The following is a 24,194-nucleotide window of genomic DNA, read 5'->3' as shown; positions in this document are numbered from 1 at the left end:
AAATACAAAAATTAGCCAGGCATAGTAGTTCACACCTGTAGTCCCAGCTACTTGGGAGGCTGAGGCAGGAGAATTGTTTGAACCTAGGAGGCAGAAGTGGAAGCGAGCTGAGATCACCGCTGCACTCCAGCCTGGGTGACAGAGCAAGACTCCATCTCAAAAAAAAAAAAAAAGAAAGAAAAAAAGAAAAACAGAAAAAAGAAATACCCAAGATTGGGTCATTTATAAAGAAAAGAGGTTTAGTCAACTCACAGTTCCACATGGCTGGGGAGACCACAGGAAACTTACAGTCATGGTGGAAGGCACCTCTTCACAGGGTGGCAGGGTAGAGAATGAGTGCTGAATGAAAGGGGAAACATCTTATGAAACAATTAGATCTCATGAGAGTTCACTCAGTATCACAAGAACAGCATGGGGGAAACTGCCCCCATGATTAAATTATCTCCACCCAGTCCTGCCCTTGACACGTGGGGATTGTTACAATTCAAGGTGAGATTTCAGTGGGGACACAGAGCCAAATCATATCATGGTCCAAAAGTGTGGTTGGTATAATTTTGGGTTTTTTCATTTGCTGAGTGTTGTTTTATGCCCAACTGTTTGGTCATCTTTAAAGTGTGTGTCATGTGCAAATGAGAAGTATGTACATTCTGTTGTTTTGTGGTGGAGAATTTTGTAGATGTCTATTAGGTCCATTTCTTCAAGCTTTTGGTTAAGGTCCTGAAATATCTTTGTTAGCTTTCTACCTCAATGATCTGTCTAATACTCTCAGTGGAGTGTTAAAGTCTTCCATTATTATTTTGTGGTTATCTATGTCTCTTTGTAGGTCTCTAAAACCTTGCTTTATATATCTGGCTGCTTCTGTGCTCTGTGTGTATATATTTAGGATAGTTAGGTCTTCTTTTGAATTGAGCCCTCTACCTTTATGTAATGCCCTTCTTTGACTTTTTTATGTTTATTAAAGTCTGTTTTGTCTGAAATTAGAATAGCAACCTCTGCTTTTTTCTGTTTGCTGTTTGCTTGGTAGATTTTTCTCCATCCCTTTTCTTTGAGCCTACGGCTGCCACTTCATGTGAGATGGGTCTTTTGATGACAGCATATTGTTAGATTTTGCTTCTTTATTCAACTTGCCACTCTGTGCCTTTTAATTGGGGCATTTACTCTATTTACATTCAAGGTTAGTGTTGATATGTGTGGATTTGATCCTGTCATCAGGTTGTTAGCTCGTAATTATGCAGACATGTTTGTGTGGTTGCTTTATAGTGTCACTAGTCTATGTACTTAAATGTGCTTTTGTAGTGGTTGGTAACAGTTTGTCCTTTTCATAACTGCTACTTCCTTCAGGATCTCTTGAAAGGCAGGTCTGATAGTAATGAATTCCCTTAGCATTTTCTTTTCTGAAAAGGATTTTATTTCTCCTTCACTTCGAAAGCTTAGTTAGACCATATATGAAATTCTTGGATGAAAATTCTTTTCTTTAAGAATGCTGAATTCCCCCAATCTCTTCTGCTTGTAGGGTTTCTGATGACAGGACTACTGTTAATCTGATGGGGTTCCCCTTGTAGGTTAGCTGACCCTTCTTTCTAGCTGCCTTTGACATTTCTTCATTATGACCTTTGAGAATCTTGTGTAGTATTTTGGAGGGGTTCTCTAAATTTTCTGAATTTGAATGTTGACCTCTCTACAAAATTGGGGAAATTTTCATGGACGATATTCTGAAATACATTTTCCAAGTTGCTTGGTTTCTCTCCCTGTCTCTCAGGCATGCCAATGAGTCATACACTGGGTCTCTTTCCAGAATCCCATCTTTCTCAGAGGCTTTATTTATTTTCCTTGTGGTTTTTTTATTTTCCTTTTTCTTTGACTGAGTTATTTTGGAGAGCCAGTCTTCAAGCTGTGACTTTTTTTCCTCAGCTTGGTCAATCCTGTTGTTAATACTTGTTATTGCATTATGAAATTCTTCTACCATGTTTTTAAGCTCTATCAGATCAGTTTGTTCATATAAAGTCCATTTTGTCTATCAGTTCCTATATTGTTTTATTGTAAACTTTAGATTCCTTGAACTGGGTTTTGACTTTCTCCTATATGTCAGTAATCTTCATTCCTATCTATATTCTGAATTTTATTTCTGTCATTTCAGCCATCTCAGCCTAGTTAGGAACTGTTGCTGGGGAACTAGTGTGGTCATTTGGAGGTAAGAAGCCACTTTGGCTTTTTGAGCTGCCAGAGCTCTTGTGCTGGTTCTTTCTCATCTTCGTGGGCTGATGTTGCTTCAGTTTTTGAAGTTGATGACCTTTGGATTTCTTTTTCTTCTATCTATCCTATTTGATGTCCTTGGGGGGTTGATTATGGCATAAGGTGGGTTCAGTTGACTGGTTTCATTTTTGAAGGACTTTAGGGGGCCAGGGCTCAGCTCATAACTCCTGAACTGTGTGCTCTAACTCTAGGGGGCCAGTATGGGCCCCAGCTTTATTCTGTGGCCCCTGGAGGTCGGGAACCTAACTCACTGGAGGGGCCTGAATTGTTTCCAGACAGCTGGCTAGAACTCTCTGATGGGTGGTGCCAGCCTCAGCACTTCATAGGGCAGTGGCAGCAGGATTGGTCCTTATTTGTTATGTGCCAGCAGCAGCGGCAGTGCTGCAAGTTGCATGCTCATCAGCTATGGCTGAGTGTTGATGGGCACAGATGTGCTGGCCTTTGTTGGGGCACTTGCAACAGCAGTGTTGGCAGGGCACCACTATGTGGAGATGCACGGGGCCTCGCCAGTGTCCGTGCATGCATTTGCATGGGCAAAAATGTTAGCATAGGGATGTGGCACTGGCAGGCATGGGACTGTGTGTCCTGTGTTCATGCATTAACGTAGATGGCAGCTGCTGCTGGGGTTGGGGGCAGATCAGTTGGTCTACTTTGTAGTTTTGCACCAGTGGCAATATTGGCATAGGGGTGGGGTGCAGGTGGGTGTGGGGCTGACAGTCTCCAGTTTCCATGCTAGCCAATGCTCCAACAGCAATGGCAGCACTGTTGGGGGAGTGTTGGAGGGTTGGGGTTCACTCACACTGGCAGCTGTGTCACAGCATGGTGCACACGCATCTGGCAGGGAAGGGAAGGCAAGGTCTACCCAAGCTTACCTGCCTCAGCAAAGCAATGTAGGGGGGTGGTTGTGGACAAGTGCGTGCCAGCAAAGCAACTCAGGGGAGACTGTGGTAGGAGAAGGGCATAGCTGGACAGGTGCATGTTTGCAGGGACACCCTATTGGGGCACCCTACTGGAGCTGTTTACTGGTCAAGTACAGTCTGTCAGTGCAGGAGCTATGATGCATGCCACCAGGAGGCTACCACAACCTAGACTTCTGAGGCTGCACTGCAATCAGGCCTAGCTGGGGTCACAGGAGAGGCCAGCAGACCAAAGGTGCTCTGGTCGGACTGGCCCAGCCTCATGAGCAAGATCACCCTGCAGTGTTCAGGTCCAACAGTTTTCTTAGGCCTTAAGTTTCCTAAGGGTGCAAGGCAGCCCTGGGGGATGGGTGTCCCTAGTAGTGCTCCACTCCAGATGCTCCCACACCAAACTCTCTGGGTTCCACAATGGCTGGAGTTCTGCCCATACTACTTCTCTAAGCAGCTCTCTCTGCCAGCTCAGTTGTCCATGGGGTTCATGTAGTCTCCTGCTGGCAGGATTCCAGGGGCCCCTAGGGAGAATGTGTTGCTCCTTGCCTGCTCAACACCCCCCCCTTCTCCAGGAGTCATTGAGGGCTAGAAATAACTCCCTTTGCAGGGTTCCCTGCTTCCTGCCCCTTTGACCCAGTATCTGTGTCTTCCCTCTCTCCATTTTCAATGGATCTTCCCTCTGAAGATCTGCTAGAAGTATGCCAGTCTTCCCAATGTCCCCATCTCTCATGGGGATGCTGTGCATGTATAACAACAATTTGTTTCCAACATACCATAAATTGTGCACTTCAGGTGCCTAATGAATGAAAAGACTTATAGGTGGGCCGAGGACATAATTATAATATACAACATTTTTCTACAGTAAAAACCATTCTGCATTCCAAAATAAACCTTTGGGACACATTCCGCATTTGAAATCAGTCTTGTAGCAGTTCAAATCATGATGCTATAATTGTTATAACTTCATTAGTACTGATCCATCACAACACAGACTATGCAGGCTATATTAGTCTGTTGTTTGGAATGAGATTTGCCAGGGAATTTCTTTGTGTTTCCATTGTAAAATGCAATCAAAAACAAAGCTGGAGTTTCTTTTTTGTTGATTTGGGCAAGGTGTTCTGTGTCATGATACTTTTAAGGATAAAGCCATTTGGAGTGAACCATGTATTGTACCAGATCATTGGAGAGTTTTTAAGTGTCAGCAGGTTAGAAAAAAAATATTAGAGGACTGACCTGGCTTTTAAGAATTTTTTTTAAATTTTTCATTTTTATAGAGATGGGGTCTCACTGTGTTGCCCAGGCTGACCTGGAACTCCTGTCCTCAAGTGATCCTCCTGCCTCAGCCTCCCAAAGTTCTGGGATTACAAGCATGAGCCACCGTATGGCTGGGCTGACCTGGCTTTATAGTTCTTAAAACCCAAAATAATGTCAAATGTTTTTCAGTTGACTTGGGGATAGACCTTGCTAATATAAAATGAAATAAGCTTAAATATTCATTGTTTAAATACCATTTACATGTTCACTTTTAGTTTTATGAATGAAGATATTTCAAGCATACCAAAGTATGAGCATTTTCTTTTGCTTTTTTATTAATGTGGATGCATTCTTAAATTGGACTTACCAAGAACAAAAACAATTGTGATATTTTTATCATTACATTTTAAAATTTTTATACTGAAACTTTGGAGTGAAGTTAGAGAGGCAATAAACCAAGACTCTAAGAAGAAAAAATTTTGCCTGCTAAATTATCTAGATATTTTGGACAACAGTGGCTTTTCTTCAGTTTAATAATCTTAGTAAATGTTTTATGTAGAAGCCTTATACCTATGAGGTTTATTAACCTTCAATAATTTTAAACTTCTTCATAACTATCCTAATAGATTGCTTTTCCCTTTTAAATTTAGAGTGGTATATCTCTGGTTTTAAAAAAAATTGATTGAATTTAGGTTAGATTATTATGTCCCTTTTACCCATATATATTTTTCCTTTCATTATGCTGAATTTGGTGTGACTTCCTGCTTTGTATGAAGAACATCTAATTTGTAAGAGTTAGGTAATCAAAGAAACTAATAGGATATACGCTCTTATTAGACTGTATTAGCCATTGGTACATTATTAAAAATTTTGATACACTTGAGATTGTTTTCAACTTCGGGTTCATAGTTCATATTTTCAGATAATAAAATTTCAGGTACCTACTATGATGCCTGGCATGTACTGAGAACTCATTTTCTCTTCTCAATGGGAGGAAATATCATAACTATAGGAACAACTCTAACATTTAGTTTGAGACCAAGGCTAACAATGAAAAATGAAACTCAATAATAATATCCCATCTGTACAATAGTAGGGGAAAGGAAATAATAAAAAAAGCTATTTTCAATAGAGCTAGAGAATATTATAAACCATTTACATTTATCTCTGTCATTTTCTCTGAAATAGCAATTATTCTCTTCAGTTTTAAATCTTCTAATGATCTGCAAATGTTTAATATATTTTGTCTTTCTTATTATTCCATTTCTTATACAAAATATGCAATACCACAAAGATTTTGAAGAAACAGCACAGATATTAAAGCATGATTAAAAAGATTGTCTATACTCTCTAATATTATGAATAAAATATTGAAGGGATAGAAATTGTCATGTAAGTAAAAATTTTCAGCTATGGAAAAACTAACAAACCAGGGCATCTTCAGTGAGCTTTATGGCTTTCCTATTTAAAATAGGCAAATTGGGAATTATTAGGGGAAGGAGAATTTTACTGCCTCATAATTTATAGACTGTCTAGTCTAGATCAAATGCATGCAGTGATTTTGTGTAGTACTCTGGCCACCTGAAAATGAGATGGGCCTCTAGATCATCAGAAATCAAAGACACAATTTCTACCTAAAAAGGGAATGGAGGCTGTTCTGGCAGGCTAGATTAGATATGTCTGTCACCTGTTTTGTGTCTGTGGCTCTTAGCAGAATCAATCAACTTTCTTGTGATTTATTTCTTCATTTTTGAGGTGAGCCAAGCAGAAACTATTTTTGAAAAAGGAACTTAACAACACAGCCCTATAATACTTTCCTGTCTATTCCTCAACTTATCCACCATCCAATAAATTAACCTAAGGTACATTTGTGGTTACTCATTAAAATATCTTAAAGCATATGGGTAGATTTCCTTCTCTTCTAATTCCTCACAGACTGCTTTACTTAACTACTTTCCTACTTATTTGATGAAGATAAGGTCTGAAGTCAGTTGTCTACTGATGATGTAAGATTCCTGAATAATTCCACAACTAGAAAACAATATCAAAAGGAGATTATTCATAGTTTTATTTCTTATGGAGTATAGCTAATTTGTAAACTATAAGTAAATAGTAAAATAATTTGGTTGTCTGGTTACCAAAAGAAATCCCAAATTATAAGATGCACTTAGCAAATATTTTATAGGGAAGCATAAAATTTAGACCTAGAGGAGATGTTATTTGGTCCTACACCCATTGTTTTGGACTGAATGTTTGTCCAAAACTCATATATTGAAATCTTAACCCCCATGGTGATTACATTAGGAGGTGGGGCTATTTGACAGGTAATTAAATTATGAGGGTGAGACCCTCATGAATGGGATTGGTACCCTTATAAAAAGAAACATTATTTTCCTCTTGGCCATGTGTGGATATAATGAGAAGATGGCCATTTGCAAGCCGGGAAGAGTGCCCTTACCAGGCACCGGATCTGTTGGTTTAATCTTGGACTTTCTGACTCCAAAAATGTGAGAAATACAGATTAGTTGCTGAAGCCACCTAATCTATGGTATTGTTATAGCAGCTTTAAGTAACTAAGCCACCTTCCTTTTATAGATGAGAAAAAATGAGATCCAGAAATGATTTGTGCAAGACCACTTAATGAATAAGTGTTGGGGTGGTAACTAAAACTTGTTTTCCTGATTGAAAACCTAGTGTTCTTTCTACTACAGCATTTGTGATTTATTTATTTAGCATACGTTCCATGACCTTGTATATTAAAAAGACATTGCTTTAGACGTGGAAGAACATATAAGAGGGGATAAGATATAAAATGAATAGGAAACACTCTCTCCTGGGGAGCTTGTAACATAATAGAAAATATAAAACAGGTCCACAAATTACAGTTTGGCCTGTTATAATGCGCAAAGTACTAAAGAGAAATGAGCAAGATGTGGAAGTTCAGAGCAGAGAGAAGACTTCTGGCTCAAAGATCACAGGAAGGCCAACTACAGAATAATTTTAAGCCTGAAGGTTGGATAGAAATTCCATGGATAATAGCAAAGGGAAGGCATTCTTATCCATAAAGTTTAATTAGTTGCAAACAACAAAGGGAAAGTTGGAGAAGCTGGCCAGAAAAATACAAGAACAGGATAATTCTGCATGTCCAAGAGGGAGAAATTATGGGTAATTTCTTCAGAGTGTCACTTTCAAGATGAAGCCAGTTGCATTCGCATTCTTTGGGCACTCTGCTTCTATAGCCATTTCCTGGAAGAAACATTTTGATTGACTAAGTAAGGGCAGAGTAGCTCAGCACAAAGACCCACTACATGTACTGAATGATATAGCTACTCAATAAAAAACAAGAAAAAGAAAGAAAGAAGAAAGGAAGAAAGAAGAGAAAAAGAAAGAAAGAAAGAAAGAAAGAAAGAAAGAAAGGAAGGAAGATCTTCTACCAAAAGAACATGGTACAAGATAAAGAGCAAAGTTAAATGCAAAAAGTAAAGCACAAACTAAAATTAAATGTTCACCACAGTATTTTGTTGAGTGTGATTGAAAAACAAACAAAAATAAATAAGATGATTAGAACATTAGAGTAGCTTGCTTTGACTGAAGCACAGGATGAATAGATGACATCAAAATGAGCCAAACCCTGGTGGTCATCCCCACCTTTCCCCTCTCACTTAACCCCTACTATCCCAATTAGTGAACTGCTTTCTCCAGTTTACACTGATAAAAGTTTATAAGGTACGCTTTCATTCCAGAAGCAGTTGACTCAAGGGGAGGGGAAGGTTGAGCTGATGGTCATGTCTGAGTGAGAGATGACACTACTTTACTAGATGGGACTACTAGCAACCAGACACTTGGCACAAACATTATAGACCCTAGCATGTTTCTCCCTCAAATTTTGAAAGAGTGGCATTTGCTACAATGCTGGAGCTAACAAATTGCCTTAAGGAATATACCAAGGAGATTATGTCTCTCCAATCCAAGCAGCATCTTCTTCCTTTGTTTCCTCAGTCTACGTATTCAAGTAATAGAAATGACAAAGCAGTCAATTTCTACTGAGGGCATTCCTGAAAATGATGGAAACCTTAGAAATGCAGCCCAGTTTTGAACGTTGGGACTTGGTGTTTTCTCCTCAAATAGACCATAGGTGTTGCTCCCCAGTGCTTCCCTCACTCCCCACCCCACCATTGTTCTAAGCCCAGTACCATACTCTTTGTGTGAGCTTCACTTGCCTCGTTTGCAATAGAAAGAGTTTGAACTGAGCTCTATTCCAAACGTTCTTCTTAAGTTATATTTTGATGTTAAGTTCAAAAGCTTGATTGGGGTCATGTTGAGAAAAGACTTGACTGCTTTGTACTAAGAAGTTTGGTCTTCAGACTATAGAGGATGAAAATTAGGTACATGTTTTTTGGAACTGCAGGTTTCAAATCCTTTCCAGCTCTCTCATTTACTGAAAGTGTCACTTCAGAAGGCATTTAATACTTGTCTACAGTCTTATTTTTAAAAATACAGGAAATAAAATTTTTTTCACATAACTAAATAAGTCAATAGTTATTCAAATATAATAGCAAGTAAGAGCCACTGATTTTTTTGAAGGAAAAAGTACAAATGGCTAAAGCATGCAACGAGACATTAATGTTGCCAGTGCTCTGCTCAACAAAACGATTGATGTGTGCATCCTATGAACTACCAAATCTAGGAATCATTAACAAATGATAGAGCAGAAACTCTACAAACACTAAAAATAGAATAAAAAATTTATAAGTATGGAAAATAAGATAGCAAATTATTTATTTTAACAATAGATAACATTTATTGTACACTTTTTAGAACTCTGTATTTTTTAGCTTGCTTTAAAAGGCTAACTTTTAAACCTGAAATCAGATCATTTTGAGACTCAGACTCTACTTTTTGAGGACATCATTGCCCAATGTCTGTTGTTTAATTCCTCTCTAATTGAAATTTCTAATTGAGGATAAATATGCCTTTATACCTATGTATGTGTATGTGTATACATTATATATACATACATACATATACATATGTATCACACATACATACATATACATATGTATCACACATACATATAACACATGTATATATACACATACTGTACATATACATGCATGTGTTATACACACATACTGTGCGTATACACACATGTATTATACACATCTATATATGTGTATATATGTGTATATATACATACACAAAAATATGTGTATATATACATATGCATATAACATATGTGTGTGTATATATATGTGTGTTTTAGGATCATGTACAGTTGTTCAACTATATTAGTTTTAAAAGAATGCTCAATCAAAATAGTTTTTTTAATGAGTGTTTACTTTTTCTCATATAACAAGAAATCTTAAGATATGTAGTTACTGACATTGTTTTTAGCTGTTTAGTAAAGCCATTAGGAATGCAGGCTGTTTCTAACCTCTACTCCAGTATCCTGAGCATGGTGAATTTTTCCTTGTGCTTGTCACTTCACTTCATGGTCAGAATATGGCTGCTACATCTCAGATATTATGTCCATTTCCTTCTGGGCTAAGTGTCAATGGCCAGAACATAGCTGCTAGAAGCTGCAAGGGCAGTTAGGAAAGTGGAGAATGATTGAATGACTTTCCAGACCACTGTGATCCATGTCCTGAGGCTCAGCAGGTTTCTGCCCAAAACTAAATCAGAGCTCTTTTAAAAGGAAAGAATAATGGAAGGAATATTGGGTAGGCAACTAGCAGAATTTACTGTAAGAATACTGGATTAATAAAATTGCCTGACTTGAAAGATGCTTATGATAAATTGTAAGGGATAATAAAGCATTTGGGAAATAGGAGGAAAGAGAAATCCTTCCAAAACAAAGGGGATTGTATGTGAAATTTTGTTATAATTTATGACAACTCATTTAATTAGTGAAGGAAATTTTATATTGATTCTTAAAAGTTTCGACAGGTTCTTCTATGAAAAAAAAGATACAGTCATTGAAATGAATAAATAGACTTTTTTGTTGTTTTCTGAGGTAGATAACTTTCAAGAAATGTAATTCAGTATATCTGTAGTAAAGAAAAAAAAAAAAGGTTTAAACTGATAATATATTTTTAGGGATAAGAATCATCCTGAACTACAAAATGTGAATTTATCCACATTACATTAGGTGAGTGATTCTGGCTTACCTTAATAAGGAGACTACATCTGTTGTTCTATAGTTGGCATTTTCTTAGGATGCCAGAAAGGATCTCATCACTTGGTATGTCCCACATATTAGATTGAAAAAAAAGGAGAAGGAAGAGGGGGTGCAGTTGCCAAAGGACCTGTAGCCTTAGAATCCGGCAGAAATGACAGCTGAGAGCAGTCACAGGCACGATGCTTACTCAGTAGGTGTGATAAATTAGCAAGGGTAAGCAAGTATTGCTGACTGGAAAAAAAGAAGAAGAAGAAAAAGAGAATTTCAGGATTTCTAAACTATTAGCTATTTTAGTGTGGTGCCAGCAAGTCCAAGACACATGGAAACACAGGGCATTTGGAGATGTAAATAATAGGTAATTGTTGCAATTGTGTAATGGCAGTTTCAAATGACTTTTATTTCTGACTGCTCTGCTTCTTTGGCTGAGAAAATGGATTTGAATTTGGAAAATTATATGTTCAGCCATTCCGGATGTAATATTTATGTACACCCAACAAAAAATGTTTTTCTTTTATGTCATTTGATTTCCACTATCATATTATGTTGGGTGGAAAAATAGATTAAGAGACCATTTGCTCAAATATGAAAGAAACATCATCTGGAGGGTAAGAATTTTGACAGTTAATTCAGTTGAAAATGATATCTTGCAGTTAAAAATGGCATCTTATTGAGACTATACCTGCAGATTAGGAGGCAACTGAAATGATGGATTTTGAAAACTTTAGAAATGTTACAATATGTAAGTCTATTAGCTACAGTTTATGTCAAAGCTGTTTGTTTTGCACCTGTGCACACCTACCTAATGCTAGTTCGTGTGATCATGGTAGTGCAAATAGATTCATGAATTCTAATTCTGAGATTCAGAAGGATTTGAAGGAACATAATTTTATGATTATTGCAGATTTCCAGTTTCTTCTATCTTTAATTGTTTGTCTTGGCTCAATTTCCCTAGTATATTTGATTGAAATAATAAGAGTTTCAGGAATTCTTACTTACATTTTTACTGGTATTTTGATTTATAATTAATTCTTTCCAGTATGGAAATAGGATAGGTTTTAAGATAAATCTTTATAAGTTAACAAGTTATCTTTAAATATCAAATAAGTATTTGATAGATCTACATTATTGGCTTTTTAACTATATCCCAGTTTATTTTTTATTAGATTATAAGGTTAAACAGTCGCAAAATTGTTTGAATTGAAAAAAGGAAAAAAAAACCCTACATTCTTTCAAACCTTGTCTCTTGCTAAAAACATTTGTATATATACTACAAAATAAAGAAATTACTTTTATTTATTGCATAAAAGGAGTAAAATCATTAATATTTGTGTAGGTTTTTCTTCTTTAACTTTTTATACCATCCTACTTAACTAAATCTAGAGCAACTTTCAATAACTTAAAAATCTTTTCAGACTTCTAAGACATTACGCTAAGTAAAATAAGCCAGTCACAAAAGGGCAAATATTATATATTCTACTTATATGAGGTACCTAGAGTAGTAAAATTTATAGACAGAAAAGTAGTTTCCAGGATTTGGGGTAGGATGGAATGGGAAGGAATGAATAAATGAGTAAATAGTCTTTTTAGCCATGCAATGAGATGTACTATAATATTTCAGTATGATTCAAGAGTAACATATCTTTTACCATGATATAGGCTTCATTCTAAATGAAGGATAAATTTAGGAATACATGCAAAGCATTGAACATAGACTTGGCAGGCAATTATTGTCTCAGTAAATGTTATCTCTGTTATCATTGTGGCAGTAAATGTTTGAGAAGATCAAAAGAACACTTTGAAATAATGCATCTTTTTAATGGGTTCCTGAGTATATTGATGACAGAATCAAATTACATGCTTAAAATATTTTCCAACATCCCTTACCAATAAACTTTTTTTATTTTTAGGAGGAATTGTTGATAAAGACCTTCGTCACTACCTCAACTTACGATTTCAAAAGGGTTCTGTGGACCATGAGCTTCAGCAAATCATTCGTGACAACCTCTACCTCCGCACGGTGCCATGTGAGTACAATGGGCAGTATTAATATTTTTGTGTTGAGAGATAAATGTTTAGCTATATATTCATTGATTAAAAGAAAGTGAAATTGCACTTATTTTTTATAGTGGGCTTTTGGAACAGAAAACTTATTTGAGATGTGGCAATTTTAAGTGCAAACGCTTATAACTGCAGTAGTATGGTTTATGATGAAGTTGTAGCCAGAAGAGACTTGTGATTTTCAAGCTATAAAATCTAACTTACGTTTCTGAAGTTAGTATTGAGAAATATTGATTCTAGTCCAGACTGTTGGTGATTCCGAATGAATTATGATGGAGATAGAACTCCACATTGGGAGACAGGAGAATGCAAATTTAATTTATTAGTTGAAACAGCTATTCTGTGAGTAGAATCTTCACAGTGACTCCCAACCTCATCTCTTGTTTGCAACAGGAGAGTCTCACAAGTAAAAAGAAAAGTGCACATTGGAAAGTAAAGCTGAGTGTTCTGCAAGTCTTAGAAAGCAATGATGCTTAGAAAGCATGTTGGGGTAAATTTCTTGTATGTAACCTATAGATATCCATAAACAATCATTTCTGATTATCCTTCCAAGGAGAGGAATTGGTAAAATGATACAATTTTTAGTGTCTGTTACAGCTCACCTGAAAATCCTCTATTAACTTTAAGACAAATCAAGGACTTTTAAACTCAGGTTCTAGATCTTAGATTGATATCAAAAATCCATTTTCTTCAAGGCAGATTCCATGCACTTCAGACACTTTCCACTCTCTAGAAATTCTGGGCTGTGGATGTTGTGTGAGTTTCTTTTCTTTTAGTTCCGTTCTAAATAAATTCAAAGCTATGGGTCCTGAAAGGATAACATTAAATAAAGAAAAAGTTGGCTGGTATAAGTGAAACAAATAAGCAAAACAAAAAAAAATTATTATGTAGGGTTGAACCACCAGAGTTATGTAACTATAATTATCTGGAATAGATACTGGATAATTATACTGAAATAATGAAAACACACAGAGATGTCAAGATGGAAAGGTTATCACCCAGCCCTATTGACCTACCCACCTTTTAGGAGAGGTGGACTTTTGCCATTGTTAGCACTAAATATTCATCAAAACGACAATGCCAGGACACCATTATCAACTCTTCCTAAATGAGAATACTTGATGATTGGCATTTTGTCAATCAAAATGATACTTCTGTCAGTGTGTGTTAGTTAAGTGAATAGGCTTTTGGACCCATGGTTTAACTCTGGAAGTTGAGAAAAGTGCATTCTTAAACTTGTAAGTTTGACATTAGAGTGACGGACAAAGGAAGATGGATTAAAGTAAGTGACTGAACTATTTATAAGGTAACGGGTGGACACATTTTCAAAGCTATGATGTTGTCAGTGCAGCAGTGTGAATTTAACTTTTGTGACGTGAAAGAAAGGAGATCTGAAATACTGAATAAAGAATCCAGGCTGTTTATTATGTTTAAAAGCTGAGAAAAATAGATAAGAAGCTGACATTCAGGAATACATGTAGTCCTTGCTAAGGCGATGACATAAATAAGAAAGTCTTAATTAAATATGAAGATAATAGGAGTAAATTTTGCATTAATTAACTTCTTATATAGAGCATCTCCTTTTAGAGTACCAAAGAAGACTACGAAGGAAAAGTAAATATAAGGGTAAAACAGATAGACTTATATGAGTAAACATAAAGAGCTTCAAGATGTAATTTCAGTACAAGGTCATAAATTTAATTAGAAATCCTTGGATAGCTCCTATAAAGGAGATGATTAGAAACTCAATTTGAATATCACGATGAAACAATTATTCTTTGAATTTTCAGCCATCTCCCCTAGTAGCCAATTCCAATAACATTATTGACTAATGAAGTTTTTAACTTGGCAAAAAAGTGAACAAAAATACAGAGATTCTAACTTACATTATAAAAATTGCTTTATACTGATTAATTGACCTGGATGATCCACCATCTTGACTCAGTATATCTTTTTTTTTTTTTTTTTCTTGAGATGGAGTTTTGCTCTTGTTACCCAGGCTGGAGTGCAATGGTGCAATCTCAGCTCACTGCAACCTCTGCCTCCCAGGTTCAAGCAATTCTCCTGCCTCAGCCTCCTGAGTAGCTGGGATTACAGGCATGTGCCACCATGCCCGGCTAGTTTTGTATTTTTAGTAGAGACGGGGTTTATCCATGTTGGTCAGGCTGGTCTCAAGCTCCCGACCTCAGGTGATCCACCTGCCTTGGCCTCCAGAAGTGTTGGGATTACAGGCGTGAGCCACCACGCCCGGCCCAACTCAGTATACCTTTAAAAAAATTTTTTTCTTCCTGTATCTTTTTTGAATTTCTAATTGATACATAATAATTTACGTATTTATGGGGTACATATTTATTTTGTTACATTCATAGAATGTGTAATGATCAAGTCAAGGTATTTGAGGTATCCATCACTTTGAATATTTATCATTTCTATGTGTTGGGAACAATTCTATTTATTTCATTTAGCTACTTAGAAATATACAATACATTGTTGTCTACTATAGTCAGTCTACTCTTCTGCCAAACAATAGAACTTCTATCTTTTATCTAACTGTATATTTGTACCCATTAATCTACCTCTCTTCATTCCCAATTCCTCACTCTCCTAACCCTCTGTTATCTATCATCCTTCTATCTCCATGGAATCAACTTTTTTAGCTCCAACATATGAGTAAGAACATGTTATTTTTGTCTTTCTGGTCCTGGCTTGTTTCATTTAACATAGTGATCTCCACTTCTGTCCATGTTGCTGCAAATGACAGGATTTTATTTTTTTATGGTTGAAGAGTATTCCATCATCTATATATACCACATTTTATGTATCCATTTGTCCCTTGATGGACACTTCAGTTGAGTCCTTGTCTTTGCTATTGTAAATAGTGCTGCAATCAACATATGAGTACAGGAATCTCTTTGATATGCTCATCTCCTATATTTATTCCTTTGGAACAATACCCAGTAGTGGGATTACTGAACCATATGGCAATTCTATTTCAGTTTTTTGAGAAATCTTCATATGTTTTCCCTAGTGGCTGCACTAATTTACATTCCTACCAACAGTGTGTAAGAGTGCCCTTTTCCCTGCATCCTCACCAGCATTTGTTATTTTTGCTCTTTTTAATAATAGACATTCTAACTGGAGTAAGATGATATCTCATTGTGGTTTTGATTTGCACTTATTTGGGGATTAGGGATGTTGAACATTTTTTCATATACCTTTTGGCCATTTGCATGTCTTCTTTTGAGAAATGTCTGTTCATGTCATTTGCCCACTTTTTAATGGGATTATTTGATTTCTTAGTTGGGTTATTTGTTCACTCAGTATATCCTTTAATGAAGTTTTCAAATATGTTCAGAAAGGATGCAGTAGAAGTGTGTCCATGATGTGAAAAATCCTGCCATTGTTAGAAACTTAAATAAGTATCCAGCATATCTGTTGGTATTGAGTATGGAATCACATTTGTTACACATTTTCCTGGGTCAAAAAAATTCTCATTGGTTTTCATGAACCCAGCAGCGTAGAAGGAAAACAGACTACTGAAGACTATATCATTGCTCTTATACATGCATGCATTAATGATACATTCGCTTCGTGTTTAATCTAGCATTGGCATCAGGAATAGGTCCTTGATAACTCCATTGAAACAAAATTGTAGTGACTTATAACTATATAAGAGTAAATAATTTTTTTTCACAAAACAAGACCTAACTGAGTAATTCTGCTTACAACCACTACGTTACTCTACCACCAACTACATCTGGAAGGAAAGGAGGCACATCTTGGAGCTGGAATTTATTGGTGCCTAGTAAGAGAGAGTTCTAGAGCTAGGGCTCCAAAGACCTCCCCCCCACCACCTGCTACATACACACGTATACATATACTCAGTCAATCTAGTTGTGGACAAGTTGGTTCTTGCACTCTCCTTGGTAGGAAGCCTGTTTCCAGCTGCTGGCTGATTTCTGAGCTAAGCAGGGGAGGAAGGTGGTTAGTCTAGGTCTCCACTGACCCTTAACTACAAATAATACAAAAAGCCCATCAATCTGTTCCATGCCCCATAAACAAGGACTGACTGTATTTAGCCTTGTATTTTGTCTCCCTAGAACCTTATCTCAGAGCCCGCCTAATTCTAAAAAAAAAAAAAAAACAAGCAAACAACTCACACACACACACACACACACACACACACACTTTTCAATAAAAGCCACATCCCTTAGAATAGAAGGAGATGGTCACAGAAATAGAATTGTTGGGCATATATTGAGTTCTGTAATGAAACTACTATATATTGAGTTCTGTAACAAAACTTACATCTTAAGAAGACAATTGTGCAGTTTCTCAATGGAAATGTTTGGAGATTTTTTTTTCTCATTGAAGCCTGTAAATGTTGAGTTTATTTTACAGTTTTGGGGGAATTTTCAAGTTCTAATTTTATCTCCCAGATATACTTTTCATAATTATTTCACTATCCTACTATCGTACTATTCTTTGGTAGCTAACTGATAATAAACTTATTTTATAGCTACTAAAAAAGAAGAATTGTTGGGCACATAGTGAGTGAGAGCATGAGTATGCATGCATGTGTATGCTCATATGTGTGCAAATACACAGGCTGAGATTGATTCTTCATTATTTCCACAGTAAGTTCCTAAGGAAAAGATCCTTAGGAACTTGAGCCCAGAAGTTTGAGACCAGCCTGGGAAACCCCATCTCTACAAGACCCCTTAACAAAACACTATCTCTACAAAAAAAAAAATTAAAAATTGGCCGGGCATGGTGGCATGCACCTGTAGTAGTCCCAGCTACTTGTCAGGATCACTTGAGCTCGGGAAGTCGAGGCTGCAGTGAGCCATGATTGCACCACTGCATGTCAGCCTGGGTGACAGAGTGAGACTCTGTCTAAAAAAAAAAAAAAAAAAAAGAAGAAGAAGAAAGAAGCCTGTGAATGAATCTTTCTAGGATTAGATTTCAGGCTATATAAGATTTTTAAGATTTGTATGTAATTGAACTTCAGGAGAAGGGAGAAAATGACAATGAGACAAAACCGTTGTCATCTAGAATGTGATAAAGACTAACCATGAAAAACATATATAGATAAAAGTCTTGAAAGAGTTTAGAACATCCATCACATGGGATTTCAATTACCCTCATAGTACACAAAAGGCAATTCCAGAAGCAATAAGTTAGCAGCATTTATTTAGAGATGATTAGACAGGATTGTTTCATCACAGCATGTTAAATGTGCAAAGTTAAGGCAGCATGCATTGTCTCTTGGGTAATATGGATTCAAAAATATATGAAAGAAATTAATAGAATTAATATGGAAGATATTGGATTAATTTGCAAATGTTTAAAAGCAAAAATGGAGTTTATTTTGGTTTTAATATGCTACTCAGCATAATGATTGCATATATTTGACTCTTGAGTCTAATCAACCACAATTAAACTGACATGCTTCTTAAATATGAGGAAAAAATAATCACGGCTGTTTATTGGTAAAGTTCTAGTCCTTTCTAGCTTTGATATTTATTAGAGACACAAATTAATTTCTGAAGCAAGTATAAGAACAGATATAAATTTTAGATACTATTTTCCATTATACCAAAGAATGTGGAGAAGGACTTCAATGACCAATTTTAAAAGTTTCTAAATGAAAAGGAAGGTGGTTAAAATTAAACTTCTCTCCCAAGACTGTTCTTTGTCATTTGGTGAGACAGTTTTATTGGGAAATATTTAAAATTTATTTGAAGCCAGAACAAATACCAGTGTATACCAAGTAAAAGACAAAAATCAACAAAACTAAACTCTAATTCTATTTTATAAAAAGTGAATAAAGTGGCCGGGCATGGTGGCTCACGCCTGTAATCCCAGCACTTTGGGAGGCCGAGGCAGGAGGATCACGAGGTCAAGAGATCGAGACCATCCTGGCCAACATGGTGAAACCCCATTTCTACTAAAAATACAAAAATTAGATGAGCGTGGTGGTGTGCACCTGCAGTCCCAGCTACTTGGGAGGCTGAGGCAGGAGAATTGCTTGAACCCGGGAGGTGGAGGTTGCAGTGAGCTGAGATCATGCTACTATACTCCAGCCTGGAAACAGAGCAAGATTCCATGTCAAAAAACAGTGAATAAGGTGAATATAGATTTGGGATATGAAAGAAATTAGTTTTGTGGAAGACCTGATTGAATTACACTGAGTTACGCTGAATTACACTGATTGTAACTCACAATAGTGTTTCTACATATTTAAGCCCTTTAAGTTAGTAAAACTAAGACACACTAAAAAGAAGCATTATCAAGGGTAAAACTGTAAAGTTCGTAATATATCTTTAACATTTTTGATATTTATGCCAAATTTGTTTCACAGAAAAGCAGGCTCTTTAAAAATTATGAGAAACCGTCTCCTGTTAAGAATAGCAGTTACTAACACACCAAAAGGTATAGCTATGCAAGGAGTCAGCATCCCCTTTTGATAATTATATAATCCCTAGAAAACTATGATCATAGAGGACTGTTAGAGTGAGGCTCGTTGGCCACATATCTAATAAAATGTCTAAAATTAGAGCAGAGCTTTCTAGTATACTTTGTGGGAAAAATAATTTTATTTCTCAAGCAAAAATTAGTACTATAAAGGTTGTAAAAATATGTGTTAACATCTAACAAGGCAATGTGTTTTTGTGGATATGAATGAATCTAATTATTTGTGACTTTATTTATGAAGGTACATTTATTTCTAAACATGTTGTAAGAAGGGAGAGTGACATCAACCTGTGGATTAGATCACCAAAAAAGCAATCATCTTATTCCAATGCAAAGAAATTCCCTGAGTTAAAAATGATCAAAAATGATATGTACTCAGAGTATCTTTAAGTAATATAGCTTTGTGTTCTGGGATGTTAAGTTGAACTGTAGCTCCACGTTTAGACAGAGGAGTAGAAGCAATATATCCAACTGAATTTTAAAGCAAACTACAACTTTAAACCCACATATTGCAACAGCTGTATATTGTACATCTGTTTCTACATTAATCTTATTGCCTCAAATAAGAATCATCAATTTGGCAACTCTTTTTTGAAATTCCTTTTAGAGTGTAAAGCATATTATTTTGTGATTACTTCAGAATGAAGCTGCCAGATTTTTGTTCTTTGAAAATTTGAGAATGAATTTGATATTTATAGACTAATTATATTTGGTGCTGTTAAGAATAAGGGTTATTAGAGAATAAATATGGTTATTAGCAGTGTTAACCAAAAAGAAAGGAAGTCTATAAACAAATGAAACTTAATTTCTTGGGAGACATATAAACTGGCCTGGGAGGCTAGACCAAGGGAAAACTTCAAAAGCTTCTAAACAGTAGCATATACTTGAAAGTATTCTACTTGTTTATTTATCTCGATGTATGCCCTTGGCATAGTTATTAAATGTGTTATTACTTTATGGAAAGCTATATTAGGTTTACCTTCTTTCCTTTCTTACTGAAAATATTAAGATCTAGTTTCGTCATATATGTGAAAGTATTATAGATTTATTTCTTCTTTCGATTAAACAAAATGAATGTATCTTTCCTGGTCACAGAGTAACATTCATTGGTTTGGTTGACAGAGTGCTCTACAGGATATAAATGGCTTCAAAATGTTGCTTAAGATGGAAAATCAAGGAACATTAAAAGTGATTGTATTGATTTATCAATTTGACACCACAGGACACTAGTTTGAGAATAAAGGAACATATTTGGCACCGAAAAAAAAAGGAATAAAAGGAATAAGCACCAACAGTATACGATCTTACTGATCTTCACAACCACATAAAATTCCCTTTGCCCTGACTTGATTGGCTTTTCTGCTGCTGTGACACAATCTTTCCTTTGATTTTTCCCTCTTAGTTTGTATTTCTCTTTCCTTTTTATCATAGGAGGGAGGCTCTCCATAGGAAATTGGTTTGTGGGCTATTGATCATAAACGCAGGTGAAATATACACCCTTGGACTTCAGTGGTCCTAGAAGCTGCCCAAGGAATAAATGGGGAGAGAGTTCTGAGGCTATATTGTGTCTCTGGAAAAGCCAGTCAACAGTTTTGATGGAAAATAGCACACCTTTCAGGGAACTCAGAATCTGCTCCCTGCAGGCTCCAAAATCATAGCCTTGCTGGACGTAAGAAGGTCAACACATCTTACTGTACACCACTGCACATTTTGAATAGAAAAAAATAGGATTCCATCAGATTCGGACCTACCCAAGTTTCCAGAGTCTTAGCTATTAGATGATTACATTGCTGAAGGAAAGGAATAGACAGATGGCAATGGATAACAGTGTTCTTATGGGACTTAAAGACTGTAGTTTATATTAGGGTGATCAATTTCTGATTTAAATGCACCTAGCCAAAAGAACAATGACAAAGGAATACTAATTAAAGTTACTGCTATTCTAATGTCCAGATCACTTGTCCAAGTTATTTACACATTGCAGTATAGCATTGCTAGAGTATGGTAAGAACCAACTACCCCTGGCTTTATCTATTTGTAACATGAAACTAAGAAAAGAGCACTCATCCAAGAATTGGAAGCCATTGGTTCTAGAACAGGTTCTGCCACTAACTCATTATAGGGCCTTGGCAATGGTATTAAACTTTAGGACTCAGGGGAGGGAGGGGGGAGTAAAATGAACTCTAATGGCTCTTTCTGCTCTAAAATCCTGTGGTTTTCTGATTCTGCTGGCTTACTTTTCTGTATTTTATCATTATTCAACTCATCAAATTGGCTTAAATTATTCTGAGTATGGAATGTCCTTGATATTGAGCAGGTGTAAACAGCTTATGGAAACTGAATATATATCAAATACAGCAGACACTTTAGGGAAAGAAAACCATAAAGAGCTGCGTTTAAATTAAGTGCAGTTCTGGATAAAACCAGCCATGCATGTACTTTCAGATTTTTCTATGAATGTCAAGTTAAGGATGCCATCATAACTCTGATGTCCCTTGAAATCTGCCTTCACTATTCATGAAACTCTGAAATATGGTCCAGCGTTAGTAAATGGATGGGAAAATAAACATAATGAGAAATACAAAGCTTTTAAAATTACTCTCCTCCTTTAGAAGATGGAATGAGTTGAGATGTGACATAAAGACTTCTGAAGCATGAGGTGTATTGTTGTAAAAATGTTATTGTAATCTTTATGAAATGATATTTAACATTGAATATAGTGCCTTCTAATGTTGAGTTTTAATAAGTGTCACTTACGCAAGTGAATGACTCTGGTTGGAGGCCCAAATAGATATAGCTAAAGGGAGGCTAAATCAATGCTTAGTGTAATCAAGGACTTTAGAGCACAGATGAAAAATTTAGGAGAATCAACAGATTTTTCACACAGATTAATTAAAAGGCAAGACTGATATGTGATCAACAGTCAATTCAGTTTTTAAAAATACACATGGATCCTGCCTTTTTTTTTTTTTTTTGAGATGGAGTCTCGCTCTGTCGCCCAGGCTGGAGTGCAATGGCACGATCTCGGCTCACCGCAAACTCCACCTCCCGGGTTTAAGTGATTCTTCTGCCTCATCCTCCCAAGTAGTTAGGATTACAGGCGACCACCACCATGTCCAGCTAATTTTTCTATTTTTAGTAGACAGGGTTTCTCCATGTTGGTCAGGCTGGGCTTGAACTCCTGACCTCAAGTGATCCGCCTGCCTAGGCCTCCCAAAGTGCTGGGATTACAAGCATGAGCCACCATGCCTGGCTGGATCCCGCTTTTATTACAAAAATCAGTAGTTTGGAATTGGATCAATTCTCAGTTTCCCAGTTTCTCTTCTAAGCTGTTATCTTTTCTACTTAAAGGCAAGAAAGTTGCTTTTTATGCATGCAAAATCGGCAAATATCTGCACAATATCTCCATTCTAATAAAGACAATAGTTTCACTTGCTGCTCAACAAGACCCACTTGTATGCATCAATAATAACTTTTTAACTTGTCCTCCAAAGACAAGACTGATGTGGGGAGCTAATGTCAACCTATGTATATTTGTCCTTTCCCATTTTGAGTAGGAATTCTGATTCATCTTGTCATTTTTTAAACTCACCTTTATTTGTTACAACCTTTTTAAGCAGAATATGACTCGGGCACTACATTTCAATTTACAGGCCTTGCTCTGAGTTACTTTTTGAACAGCTTTACACCACACCTAGCTAGACTTTTAATTTTGCTTCTCTAAACAATAATTTTCTTTGGAAAACAAACTCTGTGGAGAGTTCCTCCCGTTCCTTCAGTTTAACATACTTATTTCCAGAGGACTAGTACCTGCAGAATTGGCAACTACAGGGAATGGAAAGTTTTTAAAGTCGATCCTAGAAGAGGTAGAACATACTTTCCTTTTTGTAGTTTTATTTTTCTTTATTAACTTTTATTTTAAGTTCAGGGATACAAGTGCAGTTTTGTTACATAAGTAAACTTGTATCACGGGGGTTTGTTGTACAGTTTATTTCATTCACCCAGGTATTAAGCCCAGTATCCATTAGTTATTTTTCCTGATCCTCTCCGTCCTCCCACCCTCCACCCTTAGAAAGGCCCCAGTGTGAGGTTTTCTCTTCTATGTGTCCCTAAGTTCTCACCATTTAGTTCCCACTTATAAGTGAGAACATGTGGTATTTGGTTTTCTGTTCCTGTGTGAGCTTGCTATTTTCTTCTAAACATCAAGGTATATCTCAGAACACTTTAGTGACAAAAGATTTGGGAATCTGGCTTGATAGCTCAACAGTTTAGACCACAAAGTTAACATTAGGTGACATACATCTTACAACACACATTACCTCAGCTCTTCTTATCTTTTTAATTTGTTGACACTGATGAAAAAAACTACAGATCAGTAAGATATATGCATATTTATAGGAAACCTGACACTTTATATCCTGAATTCAATTCATCTTATTGTTCCCAGAGGGAGAATGGTTGGTGGGTCTCCAGCCAGGGCCATTCCTAAGTATGAAACTCCCTGAACATCAACTAAAACAAGTATGTAAATAGCAGCCACCATTTTCTGAGCATTTCCTATGTGCAAGAAATATTCTTCAGATATTATCTCATTGAATTCTCATAGTGTTCCCATAAGGTAAGTGTTATTTCCCATCTTTGAAGACATGTGGGAAATTGAGGCTCTGAGGTCTTTTAACCAGACTGATACCAGGCAGTAAGTCAGCAGAGAAAGAGGGAGTGTATCCCAGGTGGATCAGGCTTCCAGTTCGCACTACATGAAAGCAGCTCTGTAACAGAAGCTCTGGAAAGTCAGAACCATAAGCATGCTTCTGAAGAGTTTCAGAGATGCTCCTATGGTAAAAAAAGAAAAGAAAAGCAATGAAGTCTACCAGCAACAGACATTGAATCAAAATTAAATAGATTAGACTATTACAGTCTATTTCCAGTAATAGAAGATGTATATTTATTGTGAAGAAGATATGAACGTATCTTCAATTGACCCACAATTGAAAAAACATATGGATAATTATCAGGGAAGTTTTTGAGTGAAGGTCGATTAACTGACTAGCTTCAAGTCAGTTATT

At 36.4% G+C, this 24,194-nt stretch overlaps 1 protein-coding gene across 12 annotated transcripts in view; it reads left to right on the top strand.

The window, feature by feature from the left end:
- MAGI2 (membrane associated guanylate kinase, WW and PDZ domain containing 2) overlaps positions 1 to 24,194 on the top strand; it is a 1,443,575-nt gene that overhangs the window by 426,708 nt on the left and 992,673 nt on the right. For all 12 annotated transcript variants that reach the window (XR_004672522.3, XM_063605943.1, XM_063605940.1 and 9 more), the window contains exon 2: positions 12,501 to 12,617. Coding sequence is in view for 11 of the 12 variants with exons in the window: in XM_063605943.1 (XP_063462013.1) it covers positions 12,501 to 12,617 (117 nt within the window). In the remaining variant the exon portion in view is untranslated. The remainder of the gene's footprint in view (positions 1 to 12,500; positions 12,618 to 24,194) is intronic.

The sequence above is a fragment of the Pan paniscus genome, chromosome 6, assembly GCF_029289425.2.
Source record: "Pan paniscus chromosome 6, NHGRI_mPanPan1-v2.0_pri, whole genome shotgun sequence".
Taxonomy (NCBI): Eukaryota; Metazoa; Chordata; class Mammalia; order Primates; family Hominidae; genus Pan; species Pan paniscus.
This window is presented reverse-complemented; position numbering and strand designations above follow the sequence as displayed.